Consider the following 23,628-nt stretch of genomic DNA (forward strand, 5'->3'; position numbering starts at 1 on the left):
GCGCCTTCTATCCTGTGTGCACGGGTGCCAGGGCGTTCTGGAGTCACTGCAACTGCTGCTGAAACTTATTAACCCTCCCCCCACAACACGCACTTGTAAAACGAAATTAAATCACGCTGAAAATAGCAATTTTCCCAGGAATCATTAATCACCTCATACAATAAATACTTCTTTGTAATTCAACAGCAATTCTGAAAGGCATTCTCTGGGAAAAGTCTGTGGAGAAGCGAGGGATCTTCTTGCAAATAATATGGTCTCGGGCAAAGACGCAGCATCTTGGCTGTCTGCTCAAAAAATGCCTAGACTCTTGGTGGAAATTGAGTGTCAAGCTGCAAAACCTCAAATGGCAGATTATCATCATTTAAGGTAAATTCTTATATTTCTCCTTTGTAGGGAAGGAGGGGTATAGGGGCATTCATTAGCTTCATACTGGAGACAGTTGTATGGGGATAAAAGGGATAACTTTCTTTAGCTTACTCTTATAGTCTATCCAGGAAAGGAAGAGAAAAAATTGAAAGATTGTTTTTCTAATATACCAGGACAAAATGGCATTTTTGTCCAAACTGTCTTGATTATTAAGGTATCGGTAAGTTTTGCAAAGCCAAAATTATCCAAAATGACCCAAACAATTGTGTCATTTCTTTACAGTGTTTTGCCTGTTTTAGATTTGCTTTTTAAGGGAGCTTGGTATTACAGCTTAGAAAATCCCCCTTTGGGCTTTAAAATAATGCATTGTCTTCCCTTTGCTAGGGCAACCATAAGAGTTCACCCAGAGGACAAATTTTCTATCTCATTAATTGTTTTTTTTTTTTAAAGCGAACCCTAGTGGCCCCTCAAACACTTGACCTTTAAAGACAGTATTTTGTGTAAGCTCTATAATTCTCCAACCAAAATGACCCTTACACATGCTCTCCTCTTCTTTTTCTCTTTTTCCCTCCTTCCCTCTAACACATACTCCTTTGCTTTAGTCACAGAGCCAAGCTGTGCATGACTCTGGAGATAAAAGTTTTGTCAACATCTGAAATCAACCTAAATCGGATAGGAGACACTTTAATGGTCACAGTTTGAATTAAGTACTTAACACTCTCCCCCTTGAAGAAAAATGGCACTTTGCAGGCTCTCTTTCCTAGTTTTGCTGAAATCTACGATATACCCGGTGTTTTATTACAGCAGGAATTCAACTGTGACAGGCATAGTAGAGTACTTAATACCCAGGATGGAGCTCATGGGAAGATTACCTAGATATATGGGGAGTGGGCCCTCTGCACAGCATCTCTGACTCTATACCCAGCTATCCTAGGGTGCCCACATTCCCCCCACCTCTCAGCTTTCTCCCCATGGGGTGGGGATCACCATCTCTGCTCTGTCTCCCTGCTCGCCTAAGCATCCAAACTGTGCTGCTCTTCTCACTGCCTTCCCTCCGGCAGTTTCAGCATAGAAACCGATCAAGAACTCTTTAGAATGAAAAGAAAGAAAGACCCCAAAGAATCAATGTAGCAAACAGAAACCTGGGGCTTCCCATCTGAATGGGTGGGGTTTCTGTGAAATCAGTGGGCTGTTCTTTGCACTCCCTTGGTCTGCATCCCTAGCCTGGGTCATGTATTGAAGAACACAGGCTCACCCTTCCCAAGGGCTGTTCCTGTTGCTCCTTCTCTAGATTGTACACCATGGGCCCAAGAATAACTCTGCTTCCTCTCTCAAAAGACTGCGGGCTGGGAAAAATAGGAGGAGGAAAGAATGTGGGTTCTAACTTCTTGATAGCATCAGGGAGGCTGCTGGGGCTGTTAGGAAACATTCTAGTCTGAAACTTCTGTCTTGGAATTCTGGCGTCTCTTCTTCCCAAGGCCCCAAACTCATGGAGTAACTCCCCTTACCCCCTCAGGCCACCTCCCCTCTCTCCGGACTTGATTTCTGGGGCTAAAAGAGATCCCTGTTTGAAAGAATGTCTGAGGTGAAAGAGATGTGGAGGCCATTTTGGCTCAGTCTTCTCAGTTTACCCTTGAGGAAACTAAGGCAGCTAATAGTCCCCCCATGTTCATGTTAGTGAATGTATAGGTTGGATAGAGCCTTGGTCTCACCTTGGAGAGGGGTAAGTGCACAGCCATCTTTCCTCTGCGGAAGCCTATTCTGCCTGGAATGGACGTGGGCATCTGGGCTTACACTTGACTTGGGTGGCCACACGTGTGCTGTAGCCAGAGAAGGAGGCTGCATTCTTGCCTGATGCGCCCTCAAATCGCCCCAGGAGATTATGCAACCAAAGCACCTTAGCCAAGGTGCTGAGACAAGTGGGCTCTCCTCTGGGCTCAGGAGGGCATAGATGCCAGGGTGTCTGGGAGATGGGTGGGCACCCCACTGTCCATAATGCTTATATTTCCAGAATGACTAATTCTACTATGCTGGCCCTGGGATTTTCATGGCAGTCGCTGGCCCCAGAGTCGAGCAAGGAGCAAGGGTGTCTGCTTCCGGAGGCCTGGGAACTAAAAGAGCCAAACAAGGACCGTAGTTGCTGCAGATAAAGGTGTAGCGCCAGTTCGAGGGAGATATTGAAATTGTAATCTTTTGAGGTCACGTGACTCATTAAATAATTAATGCGGACCGTCAGGAATGGATCGGACTCGTCAGGGCCTCACTAGGAATGAATCTCTCAGAAGTGAGACCCCAACTTCCTATTTGATTTTTAAAAAACACACCCCCCCAGATTTATCTCCAAAGGCTTTTAACTCCTTCAGGAGGGCTGAAGAGAGCCCTTCGGCGGGGAGGACCGGAGCTGGCGGGCCCACGCTGGGTCTTGGGGCTTTTTCTTCAGGGTTTCCGCAGGTCCGGGGAGCGCGCCGTGTCCGGGGAAACGTGAGTTGGGGCTGGGTTTTCTGCGGTCACATCCTGGCTTTAGTGATGAAGTGGGACGGATGCGCAGACAGTTGGTAATGTTCTGATTCACACTGGGGAAGGCTGCAGAGATACCACAGGACCGGCGCGCGGCTTTGTTCAATTTTCCCGGTGTTCATAAATCACCCGCGCCGGGCGAGCGAGGGAGCAAGCGAGCGCCAAAAACGCCAAGAGAGAGAGGCCACGGCGGCGGCGGCGGCGGCGGTGGCCATTGCAGAGGGAGAGACCTGGGCAGCATGTCTTTGTGACTCATTAGTCTGAACGATTTATGGGGAACAGCAGCCATGAGTATTTGACTTGGGGATAAGGAAATAGCAACAACAATAATAACCATAATAATTACAATACTCCTAAGCATCGTTGGGGGGAGGGGTGGCGGATGGTGGCATAGCGGATCTTTCTGGAGCGAAGTCGAATGGCACCAAGAAGGGTAGCTAAGCCCCACCTTGCTCAGAGTCACTCCAGGAGCCCCAAGGCCAGGAGCACTTCCTTTGGGGATACAGAGGGCGAGTTTGAACAAGAGAAAGGGGGCCCAGCGCGGACTCTTGAGTCCCAAGGGCCTGACAGAGGGTGGGGGCTGCAGGTTGAGGTGGTGGCAGAGGGCAACTAGTTTCTGGTTTGTGGCCACTTGTTCAATGTGCTGGGGGGGGCCCCTGAAGCCTGAGGGTCAGGGGGCTTGTCAGCTATTTGGTAGCCTCTCAGGCTCTCAGCAGGATTGCATGGGCTGGAGACAGGCATGGAGGGCGGGTTTGGGGCAGGCTGGCGTGTGGGGAGGCTACTCGGGCCTGGGTGAAAGGGTAGTGGGGGATAGGGTTGCGGAACAGAGTCCTAGTCAGCAGAGAACTTCTCCCAGCTTGGTTTCAGCACTGAGGATGATTCTTTCCTCCCTTCCCCAGCGTCTTTGCTCCATCCCCCGAAAGTTGACTGACCATTTGCTAGTTAGAGAGCAAGACAGGGTTGCAAATATCTTGAGGGATGAGTTGGCAGCAGAAATAGGGCATCGGATGGCTTGTCGTTGCTGCATAAGGCCAGGCTGAATAGGCCCCCCAGACCGGGTATTGTCCGATGTCTGCCTCCTTGCCATTTCCCCCCATTTCCAACAGCCATGGTTGGCCTGCTCTGAGGGACTGGGTGCTGCGGTAGTCCCGCCAGCCCACTGGGACCGAGAAGTGACGCACCCAGGGCTTGAATGAACCAGAAGACAAAACCTCTCAAGACTGCCCCCCGGCCCAAGGACTGAGCCGGGGTCTAGTTTCCCGCCAAACAGAAATGAACACTATTAGTGAGGTTTCAAGAGAGTCCGTGATTGAATGCTCCCAGATAGGGCTTCCCTTTGTTAGCCAAAGAAAATAAAGCGTGCATTCACATTCCCCAAGTTGAGGTGCGTGAGGAGCTCTCGGAGCAGAGCTGGCACCAAAGGCGAAGCTTCCTCCACCTTCCCATCTTCCTCTGCCCGTCCATTTTCTTCCCCCTACCCTCTTTCCTCATCCCACCCCCCGTAAAAAGAAAGAAAGAGGAGAATGTGGGTGCGGAGATGGAGTATGTATTTATTTTACAAAAATAAATCACCATCTTCAGGCCATTCTTAGACTGGACCCTTACAAGCAACGAGTGCGCCTCATGGACGAGTGCCCTGGCGACTCCTCCGTGTCCGCGTCACCCCGGGGGCCACCGTGGCGCCCGCGCCGGCCGCACTTCCAACTCCGGTGCTCCAACTCCCTTCCTTCGCAGCCACCGTTTACCCTCTGCTGTTTATTTGTCCGCAGAGCGCCAGCACACCGGAAAAGGCGATTCCCTGAGTGCCCCGAGTTGGAGACAATCACTGGATCAGTCTTCGTCTTTCGAGGTAAGCGCGGCGCTAACTCTGCACTCCGCCGGGCTTTGCACGGGCCTTTGGAGGGAGTTTACTCTTCCAAGGAGCTGCAGCCCTCTGAAAGAGGTTCTGGTCAATATTTAACTTCGGAGGCATTTTGGAGCTGGGTTCCCTTCAGCTGCACTCCCCGAGAATGCGGGGCTTCAAGCAGACAAAGAGTCTGCCCCAAAGCCGGCCGGCTTTGTGCAGGAGGGGTGGTTGCCGAGACCAAAGATGTGTGTGCGCGTGGGGGTGGGGGGTGTCAACGGGGTGTGTTTCTTTCTTCGGGTAAGCTCCAAACAAACCACCACACGGAGAGGGCAAAAGCAAGTAGAGGCCACGGGCGCGGCGGCCGCTGCGTGGGCCGCTCTCCTTGTCGACTGTTCGACTGTTCGCGGCGCCTGCGGAGACTGTGAGTTCGGGAATGGTCGTCAGGCGGAGATCTGCGTTGAGGAAAACTTGTCTCGCCGCCTTGCAGTTTCTCCCATCCTTCTGCCTTTCCTTGGCAAGAGGGAAGTTACTGCCTTTCGAATGTGTAGACCGTCGCAGGCAATGGGTCTCCTCCGTTCCTTTAGCCGGGCTGATGCTCCGTTCTTCCAACAGGAAAAGCACGGGTCTTCCAGGTCTCTGCGTTTGCTTTTCCTATTGGAAACAAGAGAAAACTCTTTAAAATTCTTTTCAAGTTCTGGCTTAATTTATTCTCTTAGTTTGGGAATGCGGGGAGGTAATTACTGTGGTTTATTACCTTGTAAAAGATCCATAAATTTCGTGCCTGTTTGGGGGAGGGGCTGCAGGAATAGCTTTCGGAAGCTTGGTATGAAGGACTGGGTTTGCTTTGTTCTTTCAGGAATTATTTATTTTAAAAAGTTTTCTGAGTTTTTGTTTTCTATTCCCTAGGCCTCTGTCTTCCCTAAAATTTGCTCCCCAAATAGATACCAGGTTGTTAATTAATTGCAACATGCTATTCAGCAACACTCTAAGGCTTATATGGTGTTCTGGATACAATTATTATTTTATCAGATGGAAAGTAAACAGGGTAATAGTAAAGCTGGGTTACGTTCTCAGCTATTGTATGACCATTTATATCAAGTATAGGTGGAGTGTTTCAGGAATTTGCAAATCAGGGTGTACCTATGATTTGCATCTCTGTACACAACAGAACCATTGCATGTATACATAGTTGCGGGAGTTATAGACCATGTGTATAAAATTATATATACATCCATATGCCTCCAGAGAATTTGGAGCCCATTTGTACTGCAGCTGCACCCACAGGAAATATCTCATGTTAAATAATGATCTATAACCTCCACCAAAAAAAAAAAAAAAAAAAAAGGTGGGCTAAGCGGGCCTTACCTGATGCTAACTAGCAAAACCACTACAGTTAACTAAAGGGGAAAAAAATGTTAAGTGTATTTTTGACAGAGAAATCAGATTGCAGTGTTTGAATACAGATATATCTAATCTGCCAACAGCCTTGCAAATATTGACTAAAGCTCTGTATCCTTGCTCACGTGCTCCTTCCAACACAACTTTCCACCTATTTTGGCTCTGGTGAAATGGATCCAGGGCATGTGTCCCCAGCACTGGTCAGGTTGGGGCCTGGAGGAGTAAGTGGAAAGGGACTGGCAGCTGAGGTTCCCCAGCCTGGGCCTCCGTACTTGAGCACCTCTAGCCTCATTCTCTGGAGGGGAACTTTAAAAGGCCCGTAGCCTTGCTCAAGGAGACTGGGTTTCAGAGTGGTGAGGGAGGGCTCTCGGCTGCTGGTTGCCTGGTGGCCTGCCCAGACCAAGGTCTCTCTTAGGGAAGCCGTTTTCACCTCAAAAGTTAAATTTCCTTTGACTTCCTCCGATTTTTCCCTTCACATCCCACCAAATCACCCCATTCCAACCCAAGTCGTTAATGTTAATTGTTAAACAGCAGTTGGAGCATTAACTGGGCTGTTAATAGCGGCAAGGAGGCTCCTGGCTAGAGCTGAGATGCCGCCATTGGGCCTTGCTGGCGTTAAGGCATTTCTCCGAAGCAGTACCGAATACTTCTCCCATTGATTTATGGCCTCGGAGTTTCGATTTGCTCCAGACTGTTCTGAGAGTTCTGAAGGGGGCCCCTTCTCATCTTTGAGTTGAAGTCTCTGCAGAAACTTTGGCTGGGGGAGAGGGTAGTTTGCCAGCAATTTGGCAATACTTCCAGGTCCTTTCTAGGCTATCAGGAGAGTTCAGTGTGAAATATTTGGCACTGGTGTGGAAGGAGGGGTGCATAAGGGGAGCAGAGGACAATGTATTAGTGGTCTGAATCCTTAGGGGACAGGAGAGTGCTTTTTGGGTACCAGCCTTTGGTCCTATCCCCCACCCCCATACCTAAGAGAAGCAAGTTTTCACTTTGGGTTCTCACTTTCCAGCTTGTGGCTTAGGTCAGAGTTGGGACAGTTCACAGAGAGGTTCTCTCCTAGCTCTACCACAGACAGAACTTTGTTGGAATACTGCCACCAGCATAGGCCAGGGCTCACTTCCAAGGGATTAGGTCTCCTCTTTTATTGCCCTTCTGATTTGGAGGCCCCCATGACCAGGCCCCCTTACTGAGGGCCTTACATTCTCACCAGGTCCCTGCAGGGGAGGAGGGGAGGGGCAGAATCATGCACAGCCTCCTGCAGCTGCTATAAGTGACCCCTCACACTTAGAGAGGCCTAGCCAGCTGAAGATCCACTCTAAAGAAAGAAAAGAATAAGGCGTGAGGATCTCACCCCTTCCAAGAGCACTCCCAAAGTTTGGAAACTAAGACCTGAAAAGAGGAACTTTCTAGTTAGCTCCTGAGAGGGTGAAGTGTTAAAATCAGTGGACAGTGTCACCAAGCAGAAATCAGGAGTAGAACAGGGGGCTTATTTGTTTCAGCCAGGTTCTTCCGGAGCAGAGTTGGTCCAGTTCATTTTCTGTTGGCGGACAGACTTGTCTTAGAGGTGGGTGGACAGACCCATGTGCAAAGAAGGTCCCAGGTTATCTTGTAGTTTAATTCAAGTGATGCCAGTAAAGTCTGGTTGTATATATATGTATTTTTTTTCTCTTACAGAGTCAATTAGATCATTTCCCCTTACATTTTCCATTGTTAGAAGCCTATACTTTCATGTACCACTCCCGCTATGCACTGAGGAAATGCGTAAGTGTAGGTTTAGCCGGGGCACTGAGTCCCTCCATATCTTGCAAAACCCTGACCACCACTCTAGAGCTAAGCACCTCTTTCCTAGAGGACTCCCAATGAACAAAATCAGTTGGACTTGGAGGAGGTGCTTTAGCCTTTTGTCAGGTAATTTGGGTCCTTTTTGGTTTCTCCAGTGGTGTGGTGTATGGTGTGGGTGTTAGCAAACTCCATACAATGGCGGGCCATGAGGGGGTCCACCAACTAAGCCAGTCATTACTGGGTTTTCTTCTGGAAACAAGGCCTGGGCTTTGCTTTTTGACGCACTGGCTAGTGGGACAGGGGAGACTAGAGTGCTTGGGTGTGTAGGCTTCGGCTTGTCTGTAAGTGGAAGACTACAGAAAGTTACATGGACTCTAAGAATGGGGACAGCATTGCTGATCTCTTCTGTTTGAATCATTTGTAAAGAAATGTAAGTGGAGATAAGTGGCCTAGTATGGCACATGTTGGGGGGGATGCCCCCATTGTCCTACTGCCCTGGACAAAACTCTTCCCCACTGCTGGCCAAGGTTCCCCGCTTCCCCTCCCCCAAAGCTGAATGTTCTGCTTGGAAACCTAGTCCCGTCAGTGATTCCCTATTTCAAATAAAAGGATTTAAGTTGACGTATGACCACGTGAGCACATAATACAGCGCATTATTGTGGCATTTGGAACGGAGACCCGGGCGGGCTTCGCCTGTGATTACGTTTTCTAGATTCTCTACAGAGCGAGAGCCTTTTTCCCCCACCCCCACGCACCCACCTCCTCCTTCTCCTTCCCCTTCTCCGGAGAGCGCTCTCCTAGCGGGTTGCAGTTTTCAGTGCTCATGGAGCGGTTCTGGGCGAGCTAGCCGATGGGACTCGAGGCCACACCAGGAGGATGGAATTTATTTTAAGGTATTTCCGCTGATTGTTCATATCTAGAGTGAGTTATGGCTGTGAGAGACAAAGGTCAGGCGAGGAGACCCTGGTTCACCGACAGGACCCTCAGCCCCTCTCTTCCTTTGTTTCTCTTGTAGAACCGAAACCGTTTGAAAGATCCCCAGTAGCGCCTCAGACTGAGTTTAATTCCCTGGAAAGTGTTGGGGGGTATAAAGGCAAGGGCACTTGGGGGCTACGCGGTAAGCCCGGTGGCCTCCAGCGCTCAGGCGGCTTTGTCCACTGCAGCGGGCTTGAGTCCCAGGAGCTGAGCCCCAGGCGGAGGGAGGGTCCTGAAGCGCGGGTTCAGGCCGCGGTGGCCCGCGCTGCGCTCGCTCGGCGAGACTGCCTGGAGGGGGTGGGGGCTGGGTGGATGGGAAGGGGACTCGCTCCCGGGTTGGTCGCGTTTGCGGGCGGCCGGGGACGGGGAGGTAGGGCTGACCGGGGCAGCCGGAGCAGCTGGGAGAGGGAAATCAATGAGTGTGTAGATGCGCTGCCATTTTATTGATGATGCTTCGGGCCACTTTGTTCAGTGCTGGGTTGTAGGATGCGATTTCCCACACGCGGGACCAAAGGTGCCAGACCCGGAGGACGCGCCATTGTTTCCCCAGCACCCTCTCTACCCGGGTAGGGGTGGACGAAGGACAGCTCAGACCTAGGAGCCGCTTAGGGTGGGGGTAAGCGTGCCGGACGCCCAGAAGCTCTGTTAGTCTAAATTTCGGAGAGAAGGAGGGAGCCAGACCTGGGCTTGGGCTTCATATTGTGCATGGCCTGGACACCCCATTGTAACACACCCAGCCGGCTCGCGGAGTTTTAAGCACTGGCTAGTGCGCCCTGGGCTAGAGAGAATTCCAGAGGCAGAGTCCACAGAAAGCACAGGCAGACATGTCTCGGGCTTCCGACCCCAGAAACAGCACTGTAGCCAGGAAAGAGGCAGATGAGAGTTAAACTGTGATTCCAAATTACTGGGCAAGCCCGCGGTAATTGCACTTTGGAGACCGGGCGCTCCTGGGAAGGATGAAAACTCCCTGAAAAGGTGAAGGAAACTTAGCTTTCCTCTGCTCTTGGCGATCTTGGAGTGGAGGAAAGAGGTGTCTACAAGGAGTCAGGAATCAGATTTGCCCGTGGCTTTAAAAAAAAATCTTATTTCTTTCTGTACTTGAAAAAAAAAAAAATCAAATCAAGCTTCCCCTACTTGAGTGGGATTTACATCCCCAGAACGGAAGGGCTGCTTCTACCCTCCCCCGCTGCCGGCCTCCGCGCCAACCGTGTTTAACTGAGGCCGTTTCAAGTGCTCTAAAACACCCCTTGGAAATAAAATGTAAGCTTTAATTGCTGTTCAATTACTTGTCAGCATTTCATATGATTTATGACCCAGTTCTGGCGCATTTTTGACCCAGTTAAAGACTCATAAATAATATAGTTTCGCTAGAAAGAATGAGAGAGGGAATAGAGGTTTGTTAAAAGCATCTTTTTATTGTCACTTCAGTGCCAGCAAGTGGAATAAATATCTAGGGATGGACTCTCAAACTGGTTCTGTATAAAAGTGTGCACAGTGAGAGAAAACCCATAGTCCAGTTTATAGAGCACCAGTTGGTTTTTCCTTTGTGGAAAGAGCTAAAGGCACTCCGTTATAGCTAACTATGGCTATAAAAAACAGGCTAGTCCCCTTTTACCCTCAAAATGCCCGCCTCGCCCTCACAGGCAAGTGTATTTCCTCATTAATTTTCCTCCCCATTCCTGGATTCCGATGCCTCTTTTTGCCTCACCTTTCTCCCTGGCTGCACAGACAGCTTCGGATCGACCCCAGGCCCTCCCAGACATGTTCTCCAGGAGGCCCCTGTAAAGGGTAGAGAGGCACAAACACACCTTTGCTGTTCAGATATTTTTGTAGTGCTGAGAAAATGTTTTCTTCTAGTCCCCCTGGGTAAGACATCAGGGAGCACAGGGACTGGGGGGGGGGGTTGGAGGAGCCAAGGGGTCCTCTCCACAAAGAAAACCTCAGTGGTTTTGGCTGAGCAGGGCGAATGGCTGCGGGATCTGCCTAGAAAGGGAACCACAGAGGCAGCGGTGAGTCATTTCTGGCAGTGGAAATCGACAGGCAATATTTTTCTCTTAAAAAACAATAATAAATGAAAAACCTTCAGCAATCATAAATTATTATTTTTAATCACCTCGCCTGCCATGCTCCAAAAGCCAGTCCTGTGGATTTCAGCAGAGAGGCCCAAATCCCGGAGGTCTACATGCCAGGACGGCAGACCCTAGACTTGAGGTCAGAGTCCCATTTCTGCCTGCTGCAGCTAGCCGCCCAGAAGCGACCTAGTCTGGGATCGGCAGAGACCCCGTCCCGACCTCCTGCCCCAGCTTTCCCTTGGCTCCTGCGGCTCCTCGGGTCCAGTCCCAGCATTTTGCCCCGCACAGTCTTGGTGCCGGTGAAAAGGTATGCACCCCGGATGCCCCAGCCCTCACCTCGGTGCCCTCGGCCCTCTTGGCCCAGGAGGTCCCCTCCCTTGGCAGGTTCTCACGGAAAGCTGGCCTTCCCTGCAGCTGGCTTAGCTGAGAAGGCGGTGAGAGTCGTGTCAGCAGTTTGGAGGAGAAAGTGCGGGTTGATTATTGACCCACGCCTTCTTTCTTCAAATGCCACATCCGACCCGGCCGGTTTGAAGGGAAAATGCAGCCGAGCGGATTTTTGCGGCGGCTCTCACCTCCTACGCCGCCCGGCTCCCCCTTTCAAGTTTGGCTGCCGCAATATGCCATAAGGAGCAAGTGTTTGCTGTTTTGTGCTCTGTTTACAGCTTTGGGGCGCCGAGTCATAAATCTTGCCCAGCCATAAATGACAAAAACCATTGGTATGCATGAGGCCACCCTGGCCAGGAGTGCTTTTTGATTTCTCCCTTTTCCCTTGGCTTTGTTTTTGCTCTAAGGTGACACTTTGGCTCCCTGACAGTTTAAACATACTACTTATATTTTTAACACCTTCCTTTGAGAAGGACTGGCCGTTGACACCTTGGAATTGCACGAAAGCTCCATTTCTCTTTTTGCCACACACATACCCTTGCAGAGTTCACTTCTGAATCTGGAGAGTTGAGGGAGGCATTAGAAGGGGGGAAGTCCATCCTCCTTAAAGTTGTGGCAATATTACCGGGCACACTCAGGCCTTTCCTCTGCTTAGAGTCCCTGTATACCACTAATTGGGAGGGGGGAACATCATAGACATTGTTGGCGTTGGGGTCAGAGTTTTACCTGTCTTTTCCTGTGAGTGAGCTGCCTGTCTGTACTGGGAAATGGGCACAGAAGAGCTGGAGACCCAGGTTTCTAGGCACTTCAGTGTGTACCTGAGCCCAGAGCAACCCATTTCACTGCCTGGACTTACGTGCATTTCCCCCAGGCTACTTTCCTCCTGGCTGCCAGGATTTTAAGGGTTTCTGACTAAAAATATAACCAAGACAGCCCAGTTGGCTCTTGGGGAGGTCTCTTGAGAAAGGAAGCCCTACCCCTTCCTCCCAAGGATTGCTTTGAGGTTCTCAGATTGGGGGTGACAGATGCGGTAAAGTGCCCAAAGTCTGGAGAACTCTTCTCCTGGTTCTCTTTCCCCTTGCACCCCAACTGGAAGTGTCCAGGGCAGAGGTTAGGTGGTTTCTCAAATGGATTCCTAAGAAATAGAGCCCGGCTAGAGAGCCCCTTTGTGAGAGCCGTTTGTCCTCATTAGCATAATTTTCCTGGACTTTAGTGACGCCTAGAAGCGAGGAGAGGGAGGGCGTTGGGGGCTGGGGGGAGGCTGCCCTCCTCCCGCCGCCGCCGCCGCCGAGTTCCCCCTCTCGCTCCTGTCCCTCCCCTCGCCTCAGCCCCATCCCCCACGCCGCCCCGCGCTTCCCCAGCCGCCTCGGCCTCCCCTCCCGCCCGCCCCTAGCACCCCCCACCGCACCCCCCGACCAGACGCTGCTCCGCGTGTAATATTCATAAGAAACATACCCAAGTCGGTGCCACTAGCCCAGGCAGAGCAGTGCGCCGCGCTAGCGCTTATCTCCGGGCCGCGGCTGCTGCCCTCGGGAAGGGCAGGGGGAGGGGGTGTGGGGGAGGGGTGGGAGGGTGGGGTGGGTGGGAGGGGGGGTCCAAGCCGCCCCAGTCCGCCCTGGGCGAGCCGTGCCGGAGCAGCGAAGCCGCCACGCTCTGCTCCGCGGCGTCCGGGCCTTGGGGTCTCCCTCCCGCCCGCCGTCTCGGCTGATGCTGAGGGTCGGTGCCCATCCCGTGCCTAGGGGACCCGGCCGGGCGGCCGAGCCGGGCCGGGGGCCGGAGCCCGAGCCCGAGCCCGAGCCCGAGCCTGCGCTCGCGGCGCTCGTCAGAAGTTAAGGTAAGCAGGGCCACAACCGGCCGCTCTCAGCGCTGAATGGCGGAGTTTACGTCTCGGTGATTTATGGCTGCAGACTTAAATCTCGGTTCAAGAAGAGTTCACAAGCCGGAGCTTCCTTCCCGGCAGTGACTGATACCCTTACACTTCGAGTTCAGGCCGCTTTCCCATCCCCGCCCCCACCTCTTCCCTCTCCCTAGCCCAGCCCCAACTTTTCTGGGTTGGGGAGGGAGGGAGGGGTGGGCAAGGGGACACGGGAGCTTTTGCCCGATATTCCCGCTTAAAGTCGGGGTGAGGGCAGGCTGAGGAAGGGGCGTGAGTAGAAAGACGGAGCGGTGTCTGAAGGAAGGAGGTTGAATTTGGGCAGATCTTCCAGAAAGACAATAGGGCTTGCTTTCTGCACTCAATTTAGCCTCCTCAACTCTCTTTCAGCTCTTGCACCTGGGGGTTATTGTCCAGAAACAGATCTTTTCGGAGGAATCTCCTCCCATCCCCAGCCCTTGCTTGGGGGGGGGGGTGGCGGGTGCAAAGCAAGTTTCCAGACTGGCAGATCTCCAACTTCTTTACTAGGTTGCAAACTTTGGGGGCTGGGGTGGGGGCAGGAGGGGAGCAATGTGTGGGCCCCACGGTGGTTGTCTTCTGACCTCAAACAATAGGAAGGACTTTGGTGGGATCTCCGAGGTGAATTCATATTTTCAGTTTATGGGGGCTGTTGTATGCTCTTTGGTTTTTCATGGTATTTTTGTTATTTACAAGACAACGCACAACTTGATGAAAAGACTTAAGTAAGTAGCAGGTCAATATAGCTTGTGAGAATGGATTAGCAAGTCACTTGAAGTGTTGCACGTTCAAAATCACCTTAATTTTGTTTTATCTAATATCTTTGTGTTCAAGTGTCTGGAGTAATTTTCTTAACCTGACATTTTATTTTACACAAGCCTAGTATCTTAAAATTTTATAATGGCACACATTAACACTGCCAAATGTAATAGGAACTGTTTTCAGTGAAAGAACAGGAAACTGAGACTTTCAATTGCTGTTCAGTTTTAAATTTTATTTTATTCCCTATTTATTTTCGATCATGGGATCTGTAGCTTCCTATCTATTTCCAAAATAGAAACAATACTCCAGGGCTCGAGATCATGCACAGTAACTTGGATAAGGGAAGATGTAATTGTTAATTGAGGTTCTGGAAAATTAATTGTGCTTGTTTTCCAGATGTTGGTCAGATTGTTGGTTTAATAACGAAATCCAAAGAAGCCCATTATTAAAAACAAAATTGTAATCATCTGTGGGTAGATGGTGTTTTCCAGTTAACAAAGTGTCTGCTATTCCTAGAGAACTTGAATGACTCCAGGACTCAAATATACATAGTTGGGGCATGAACTAACCCTTTTTCTTCATGAATTTGTCATTGTATTTTTTTCTTAAACAGAGAGACTGTCATTCTCTGTGTGTATGTGTGTGTATATACATATATAAACACACTCACATGGAACTTTTCTCAGCTGAGAACCAGAGATTGACCATGCAAAGGCTGAAAACAAAAATAAAACATAGATTTCACTTCTGCAAACTGCTTTCTAAATAATAAATTTTTAAAAGGGTTGAGAAGGCTTTCAGTTGCTTTTAAGATTCCCGTGGTTGACCTTTTACTTGGTGTTTCTGAAGCAGGTAAATAGGCCAAATAACAAATATCAACAACAGCGGCACACAAAGATCAGGGAACTCTGGCAGGATTTTATGGCTTGTGCTTCCATCCCTCGTCCGGAGCCAAATGACCCCCATACATCAAATTACATAGCAGTTTCTAAGACAGAACCTATTATCGTTAAGTTGGAAGGAGAGTTCAAGCCGTGGTCATGGAGATGAACGCTGGTTTTTCAGGTTCCTGGTGGGTTGTTTTTTTTCTCTAATCCATCATGTTTTAACAGGTAGAATTTGATAGTTGCCCTGAATAACAGCACCTCAGAAAGTCCAAGGCAGTAGGGTCTGGGGACCTTCTCTAACGGGGAAGAGGTGGGAGTGGCTTGCTGGGTCATGCCTGAGAAATAAGGAAAGGAGTAAAGAACTGTCCAGGATTTGAGTTTGACTGCTGGAGCGAGTGTTGTTGTTGGTCCCTTCCCACACAGGATGTTCCTTCTAAACTTTTTCTCTCCCCTTCTTGGCCACAAGGGGCTTATTTGGAAGAGGTAGGTCATATCCCTGCACAAGGGTAGATTAACTGCCTAACAGCTCAGCTTCTGAAATCCATCGGGGTAGAGTAGGGCAATTGCCTGAAAATTTTTTGTGCATACCTCTCTTGGGTGCTGGAAGATTCAAGAAGGGACTGGATGGGAAGTCACCCCGCGTCAGGGCTCTTTTGTCAAATATCAGTCCTAAAGCGAGGACTGGAGAACAAACTGGCAACCTACGCTCCCCTTTGCCCCCTTGCCCCTTCCCCAAGATCCTGAGAGGCAAGGAGTCGCGGGTCCCGCCGGACGAGGCCAAAGAGCTGAGATGAAGGGACACCCCAAGTTTCTCTTTCTCTGGAAAAGGATTCCAGCCCTGTTTCTTTCTAGCCCATCAGTATCAGCCTTTCTTCTTTTGGACTCCAGCTCTGGAGACCCGGCTTCCAGCCCTCGCTTACTCTTCTCCTCTCTCCCCGGAAAACCCCCCAACTCCAGACGCAAGTTAAGCAAATATTTGTAGCTGCCAGTAAATTCCAGCGGCTTTTTATAGCGCGGCTCTCTGCGCCCGGGGCCAAGTCGTGCTGCTAAATATTGCTGACCACTTTTTCTTTTATGGCTTTCATGTCACTTAGCTATTGAGAGTAAGATGGATTTGCGCGGAGCCCTCACCGCGCTGCGATTCTCGCCCCCCAGGTCTGCGCGGGGCGGCCATTGGCGGCGGAGCGTCACGTGACCGCGGGGGCGTGCCAATGTGCGCCCTCACGGGTGTCAAGCCCCTGTCAGAGTGTGCGATCAAGATTGTGAAACAACGCGATGCAAAAAGCGACCTACTACGACAGCTCCGCGATCTACGGTGGCTACCCCTACCAGGCAGCCAACGGGTTCGCTTATAATGCCAGTCAGCAGCCGTACCCGGCGTCCGCGGCACTGGGCGCTGATGGCGAGTACCACCGACCAGCCTGTTCACTCCAGTCGCCCGCCAGCGCCGGGGGCCACCCCAAGGCGCATGAGCTGAGCGAGGCGTGTCTGCGCACCCTGAGCGGCCCGCCCAGCCAACCCCCAGGCCTGGGCGAGCCACCCCTGGCCCCGCCGCCGCCCCAGGCCGCGCCCCCAGCTCCACAGCAGCCTCAACCCCCGCCGCAGCCTCCAGCCCCCGCTCCTGCCGCGCCCCCTCCCCCCTCTTCGGTGTCCCCACCTCAGAATGCCAGCAGCAACCCCACTCCCGCCAGCGCAGCCAAGAGCCCCCTACTCAACTCACCCACCGTGGCCAAACAAATCTTCCCCTGGATGAAAGAGTCTCGGCAAAACACAAAGCAGAAAACCAGCGGCTCCAGCTCAGGTAAAGCGGTGCCTTCTGGAGGAGGGTCCTCCGGCCTGGCTCCCGCCCCCCTCTCCCAGCCATCTCCGCCACAGCCAGCATGGTCTGGGAGCGCTGGAACATTTTCAAGAATTAACTGCTCCTTCTCCTTCACTGGGGGGGTGACAGGACTCTGTGTGACCATGAAGCCCTGATGGGAGTCTCTCTTGACTTCTCCAAGAGCAGGTGGGGCCTAGTGAGTTTGGAATCCCTTCTTACTCCACTCTTGGAGTTAGGACCTTTGGGCACAACAGACCTGAGCTGTACTCTCTCTTTTAGCACAATTCCTCATTTCTAATGAAACAGTGACATCCACTCCACAATGAAATGTGGCAAAGTAAAAGCAGGCCTAGTCACCATTCCAAATGAGAATCAATGCTTTGCTTATAAATAGAGCCAATTTGTAATTTTTGCTCCAGTAGATGGAGTGGCTGCCTTACCTCTGGGAAGGCCCTACTCAGACTTAGTACAATGAAGGCAGCCAGAGATCTCCTGGGGGAGGGGATTTGGACTTCTCATGCTAATAGGAACCACATGGGCCTCCAGGAACTAGACTAGAGGACAGGCCCTGGGTCTTGGGCTTCCCAGCATCTTGGTTACCGTTTCCCCTGCCTTCTCCAGTTGGCAGTACTCTGCTCTGAGCCTGAGCATCTGGGACCCTCCAGAGTCAAGATTTGGGAGGAGGAGAGGGACGCCTGGGTGGCGCAGTCGTTAAGCGTCTGCCTTTGGCTCAGGGCGTGATCCTGGCGTTCTGGGATCGAGTCCCACATCAGGCTCCTCTGCTGGGAGCCTGCTTCTTCCTCTCCCACTCCCCTGCTGTGTTCCCTCTCTCGCTGGCTGTCTCTCTGTCACATAAATAAATTAAAAAAAAAAAAAGATTTGGGAGGAGGAGGGGAGGATAGGAGGGCAGATTAGTGGATGGAAATGCGGAATGCTGCTTGATGACATGAAGAACCCTAATTAATAGGACCCAGCATCAGGGGCCTGGGTCATCCCACCATAAATTGGTACTTTCAGTGGGATCTCTTTCTTTGGGCAAAGAAGGCCTTCCAGATCGGGGCTTCCACTCTGCCCATCTCCACTGGGTAGACTAAATTAGTGGCCAGTTGAGGCAACTGTCCAATCCTTCAGTCAGACAGTGAAAAAGGGAAAGGTTTATTGAGTGTATATTAGGTGCCCCACATTCCAGTTACTGTGAAGGGAATGAAGATGGGAGACCTGCCCACAGGGAGCTTGTAGTCTGATAGGCCTGAAGGATGAAATGATTCAGAAAGTGAAGAGCTCCAGGACAGAAATACAGACCAGGAAGGCAAACTGGGGTTCTGCTTTTCTGTTCTTAACCTCTCTGCGCTTAGGGAAGCTTATGACTTGCAACTTGACTGAATGAGGGGCTAGCTACCCAGCTGCTGGCACCGTTTCCCCACCAGGACAGAGGGCAGCACCTAGTTCCTCATCCCCTTTCCTGGGCCCTGACAGAGGGATCTTGGGGCCTGGAGCAAGGAGGGGCCTGGCGGGGTCAGGGGCTAGGCGGGGCTTGGGGCAGCCCCTGATGGCTCTCTTCCTCTGTCCTTTGCTCTCTCCTCTGTCCTCGCAGGGGAGAGCTGCGCTGGCGACAAGAGCCCGCCTGGGCAGGCGTCGTCCAAACGGGCGCGCACCGCCTACACGAGCGCGCAGCTGGTGGAGCTGGAGAAGGAATTCCACTTCAACCGCTACCTGTGCCGGCCGCGCCGGGTGGAGATGGCCAACCTGCTGAACCTCACCGAGCGCCAGATCAAGATCTGGTTCCAGAATCGCCGCATGAAGTACAAGAAGGATCAGAAGGGCAAGGGCATGCTGACGTCATCAGGGGGTCAGTCCCCAAGTCGCAGCCCCGTGCCCCCGGGCGCGGGCGGCTATCTGAACTCTATGCATTCGCTGGTCAACAGCGTCCCATATGAGCCCCAGTCGCCCCCGCCTTTCTCCAAGCCTCCCCAGGGCGCCTATGGGCTGCCCCCCGCCTCCTACCCCGCACCCCTGCCAAGCTGCGCGCCCCCACCGCCCCCACAGAAGCGCTACACCGCGGCGGGGGCGGGGGGTACGCCCGACTATGACCCACACGCGCATGGCCTGCAGGGCAACGGCAGCTATGGGACCCCACACTTACAGGGAAGCCCCGTCTTCGTGGGGGGCAGCTATGTGGAGCCCATGAGCAACTCTGGGCCTGCCCTCTTTGGCCTAACTCACCTCCCCCACGCCGCCTCGGCAGCCATGGACTACGGGGGTGCTGGGCCGCTGGGCAGCGGCCACCATCACGGGCCCGGGCCAGGGGAGCCGCACCCCACCTACACGGACCTTACCGCCCACCATCCTTCTCAGGGAAGAATTCAGGAAGCCCCCAAGCTCACCCACCTGTGATGGTGGGCTCGGGGCTGCGCGCCAGGAGAGACCCCCGCTGCCCCCACCTTTCTTCTACGTTTACTTTTTTGTTGTTGTTTTAAGGTTCTTCCTGCCCTCCCTTTTTTCTCCTCTGCCCCCTCTACCTTCCCCCCACCCCGTTTTGTTTTCTTTGGTAAGGCGTTTTTATAGTTTATGTGACGTAGCAATCTTGGTTGCTGGAATGGCTGTCAGTATCAGTAGCTATGTTTATCTCCTCCCACCCCTCGCTCGGCCACTGGCCCTGCATCCTTTACCTTCTCTACTCTTTGATCAGAAACAGGGTATATGAACAAATTTTCTAGCCGAGTTCTTCAATGTGAATTTGTTCGTACATTATGGCTCCCGAGGGGAAGCAATTACTTTTTTTTTTTAATTTTTAGGGTTTTTTTTTTTAATTGCACTTCTTGTTAAGAGCGAGAAAAAAAAAATCAAAGGCGCTTTGAAACAGGGGCTCCCTGTGCAAGGATGACTAAGTGTACGTCTTTCCGTGTGTGTATGCTGGTGAACAGTCAGATTTATTTATATTTTTTTTGCAAGCATTGAATAATCTAAGTTTTAAATATTATTTATCCCCATCCGTTCGTATTTATATTAAAGAAATTCTGTACCCTGATTGTTCAGAAGGTTTCTTGGGCCTTTTGTTCAATAATGTATTGGCGTACATAGAAAAATTTTTTATTTGAAAGGGAAATATAATTCCTTTATAAAAACGGTAATGATGCAATAATACCAGAGAGGATCCAGCTTTTGAAAACAGTGATTTAGGTTTTAACATCCGGCGAAACTGAAAAAAAAAAAACCAATCTGTAAACGTGGAAAATGCTAGATTTGTTTTGAGAGTTCTACATTCCTTGCTGCTCACATTCTGAGAAACTAAACAAAAAAATAAATAAATAAAGTTTTTATTCTGAATAATATCCGTGTTCAGAAGGGGTTCTTTGGCCGAAGATGGGGGTCTGCGTGAAATTCAGGCAGAGGCGAACTAGCTGAGCAGGCCGCAGCAAGCCTTCCAGCTCCGGAGTGGGGGCCTGGCCCGGCGGCTCGCCTGGGAGCACGGCGAATTCTTGCGAAGGCTGCGAGAGCTCCCGGAGGCGGGCAGCTCTGGAAACGCCGAGCGCCAGCCCGCTGGGCTGCCTGATTCCCAGCTGCCACGGAGGGGCCTGCGCTGGCGCAGGGGCTGCGGACTGCTGAGTGCGGGAGAAACAAAAGGCCGCCAGCCCGAAGCGCGGCGGGGACGCACAGGTGCCCGAGAGGCCCCGCTGGGGAGTAAGGCAGGGCTGTCTTCTCCAAGACGTTCCTCCTGGTCAAAGCGGACCGGCCAAGGCTTTAAACCCTGGGAATCGTCAGCCGCGCGGAGGATGCCGAGCATTTTCTGGACCAACCGGACTGTCTGTGGATGCTTTTCGGTCTCATCGCTCCAGGAGGAAAGAATCACTCCTAAAATCCCCACTGAGAGCTCGAAGGAGACAGAGCTTTACCCAGGTCTCCAGCAAAAGAAAGGCTGACCTCCCAGGAGCCTCCCGGGAGCCCTTCCCTGGACTGCTTGAGTCCCAGCTTCATCTTCATCCTGGAATTTAGGATTTGGCATCTCCTGGATTTATTTCCTCTCCTTCATCCCTCCTCACTGTCCTTTTATGGCCCCAGGGGGAGGAGGAGAGAGAAAGGAGATTGGTATCTTTCTAATAAAAATGCAATTTTATAAGTACTTCTTTCATTTGATGCTGCAGGAGCTAAGCATTACATTTCGACTCCTGGATTTAAGATAGGGCTGCCTACTGACTGGCTGGCAGACGCAAAAGCAGGCACAGGAAAGGGAAATATTTTTATTTTCATATTAAAGAATTGCTTGGAGAAGGAACCGAATTCAGAAAGTGAAAAACTCAGAAACTGTATCCCTATCAACACCCCCTTTCTAAATTGGAAGTGAGAAACCACCTGCGTCTCGGGATCAGAAGCATCTGATGTGAGAAATAAATCCTCCTTCTCCCTGGATTGTATCTTTCAGAGACGGAGGTGAAAAATGTCGCCATTTTGTTTGCAATCCAAAATATCCATCATCATGGCCTCTATCTTTCCCCTGAGAAGCTCCCTCAGATGGTCTTTAGAAAGAGGCACTGGAGCCATTTGGGGATATCTCCTGGGTCTCCAGGAGCTGCTTTTAGGGAAACTTCTCACATTTTAAGAAAAAGAAAAAAGGCTCAGAAGGTGCAAAGCCAGGCATCTATAGAGACCTGGGTGTTTATCTCACAGCCTGAGATACGTCTCCCACATCTGTTCTGGGGCTCTTGATACACATATATATTTCTTTATTTTTAAAGAGTTTGGGCTATGGAAGGAGTAGACTTGCTCCCCTCCCCACCCCAACCTCCCTGCCGAAATATGGCGCACCTCAGAAATCCAGAGGCTGGAAAACCAGTCTTTGTGAGGACCGGAGCTTCCGCCCTTGTGGTTGTTCAGATCTACTGAGCAGGCTGAGTAACCACAGAAGTCTTCTATAAGTAAAAATTTTACAGAAGTGTATAAAATTACCCGGTAAGATAAGGTACAATGGAGAGAGTGCGAGAGAGAGAGAGAGAGAGAGAGAGAGAGAGAGAGAGAAAACAGGAGCGCACAAGCGCTATCCATTCACAGAGGAAAATCTTTCAGAGATACCACTATTTGAACCCATTTCTAAAACCTACTGTTTAGCTGAGAGGGGACTGGTTTGGAGGCATCCTCCTTCCCTCAGGGCACAGATTTTTAAATGAGATTCCAATATGATTTCCCATATCTTGGCAGTCAAAACATTCATTTTAGGTTTCAAAGAAAAAATAATTGATCTCACCTCCAGCTTCAAAGATATTAAAAATAAGTCCTCATTAAAATATTCCTGAGTTAAAGTAATAGATTTGGGGAAGATTTCAGTGTTGAATGGTTAAAGAAAAGGGTTTGCTTCCAGATGGTATTTGAATTAAGGCCGCTGAGGCGAGCAGAAAGCTCTCACCCACGCAGCCCCTGACAAAGCCTCAGCGATATGGGGGCAGCGCTGCTCCCTCTCCATAACTCCCCCTCCCCTTAGCCCCTCAATATTACTTCTGGTAAAAACAAATGCCAAAGCCACTATCCCAGAATGTGCAAAAGCACCTTTCCTAAAAGCAGCCTTATAACTCTTCCTGCTGCCCAAAAGATATCTTTAAAAAGACTAGTTTTCCTTGTTTACTTGCGTTTCCTGCTCTCCTCTTTGCTCGGCCACATTTGATCTTGGAAAGAGCTCGAAGCTGAAATGTGTTCTTAAGGGCCAGAAGCTGTCAAGGCTTTTGGTGAGCAAGATTGATCGCACCCAGACTTCCTTCAGAGCTTTGTTTGGAATAAAAGCAAGAAAACTGAAAAACCTCGCATTTTCCAAAATAGCATCTCTATCTGTAAGGCGATGTTCTGGGCTAGGCAGTGATGGAGGCCACTTTATATCTAATTTCCACCCAAGCCCCCTTTGATGCCGGCCTCAGAAATGGAGTCCTAGCCTTGTGCCGTGGTCGGCCTTTCTTGTTTTCTACGTAGATTTTTTCTCCCTCACCAACCTCTCTCTCCCTGGCCATCAGAATGATTTATTTTCCTGCCACGGATGCCTGCCGGCCTGGGGGAGTCTGATCACTTGGTCCATTTCAAAAGAAGCAAAAGCGAATCATCCTCCTCGGGGTTTGAGGGAAAAGAGATACCCTCAGATTTCTCTTTCAGCCTCCTCCCCTCTTTCTGGCTTGGTGGATTTTTAAAAAGTTATTGTTTGGTACCTAAAGGTGTTATCTTTTGAACCCTCCAGCACAGTCCAAGATGTCCTCAGTCTCAAGTCTCCGAATTGGAAAAAAAGAGAGCGTGAACAGAGAAAAAGAGAACCTTCCTAATTCCTCCTGAGGTTGCCCTCTCTCACCTGCGGTGCTGTTTCCCACAGCAGAACCTGAGTGCAAACATCCCTGGTGGCCCAGGAGCGGAAAGGTGCGGGAGGCAGTTTGGGCTGCCAGGGAACACGCATTGCATCTGAACCCACAAGCCCCCAGTCAGAGCGACAAGGACCAGGAGAAGAAGGAGAGGAAGAGAAAAGGGAAAAAAAGAGAGAGGAACAAGCGCCTTCTCCCTCCCTGCTGCTAACTTCCAACAGACTTCCTGGAAATCAGAAATACTCACCGCACCCGAGCCCTATGGATATGAAACCTAGAATGCCAGGAGCCGCAGGAGCCTGCTCGGGGTGGCATTGCTTTGGTTGGCCGCCGCCCTGGCTACAGGGATTTGGACACATGGACCTGGGGTTGTTGTCTCGCTTGGCACATGCATCTATCTTTCTCGAGCCACTCTTGAAAAGTTGATGGCACAGGAAGGTTGGGAAGCTTCGAGAGCCGCCTCCCGTCTTCCGCTTCCCTCTGGAGCCAGATGCAAGGCAGCCTTGGAAAAGCCGGCTAACAATGGGCTGGGGTCCGGGTCTGGGGGCGCGGACTCCAAGCTGGGCTTGGGGGGGGGCGAGGGCATGCGGGAGGGGTTTGGGG

The 23,628-nt window shown here is 51.1% G+C and overlaps 1 protein-coding gene across 4 annotated transcripts; it reads left to right on the forward strand.

Moving 5' to 3' along the window:
- The first annotated feature begins 205 nt into the window (after nucleotides 1-205).
- HOXA3 (homeobox A3) lies at nucleotides 206-20,029 on the forward strand. Of its 4 annotated transcripts, XM_087860955.1 has the most exons (4): nucleotides 206-366; nucleotides 4,653-4,732; nucleotides 16,036-16,681; nucleotides 18,294-20,029. In XM_087860955.1, exons 3-4 carry the CDS (start codon nucleotides 16,156-16,158, stop codon nucleotides 19,091-19,093), a joined length of 1,326 nt encoding a protein of 441 aa, XP_087717081.1. In that variant the 5' UTR covers nucleotides 206-366; nucleotides 4,653-4,732; nucleotides 16,036-16,155; the 3' UTR covers nucleotides 19,094-20,029. The 4 variants fall into 4 exon arrangements, with proteins under 4 accessions (XP_087717081.1, XP_045648929.1, XP_045648931.1 ...); XM_045792973.2 differs by lacking the exon at nucleotides 206-366 and having other exon boundaries at nucleotides 3,684-4,732; XM_045792975.2 differs by lacking the exons at nucleotides 206-366; nucleotides 4,653-4,732 and adding an exon at nucleotides 5,005-8,802.
- The last annotated feature ends 3,599 nt before the right edge of the window (nucleotides 20,030-23,628 follow it).

This window comes from Ursus americanus, chromosome 3 (genome assembly GCF_024610735.1).
Source record: "Ursus americanus isolate L20-20 chromosome 3, mUrsAme1.1.p, whole genome shotgun sequence".
Lineage (NCBI taxonomy): Eukaryota > Metazoa > Chordata > Mammalia > Carnivora > Ursidae > Ursus > Ursus americanus.

Bases quoted from the DNA above. Each gene is read 5' to 3' on its own strand.
- HOXA3 (XM_087860955.1), top strand. From the start codon at position 16,156: ATGCAAAAAGCGACCTACTACGACAGCTCCGCGATCTACGGTGGCTAC. The intron at 16,682-18,293 runs GTAAAGCGGTGC...CTGTCCTCGCAG, and splicing joins AACCAGCGGCTCCAGCTCAG to GGGAGAGCTGCGCTGGCGAC.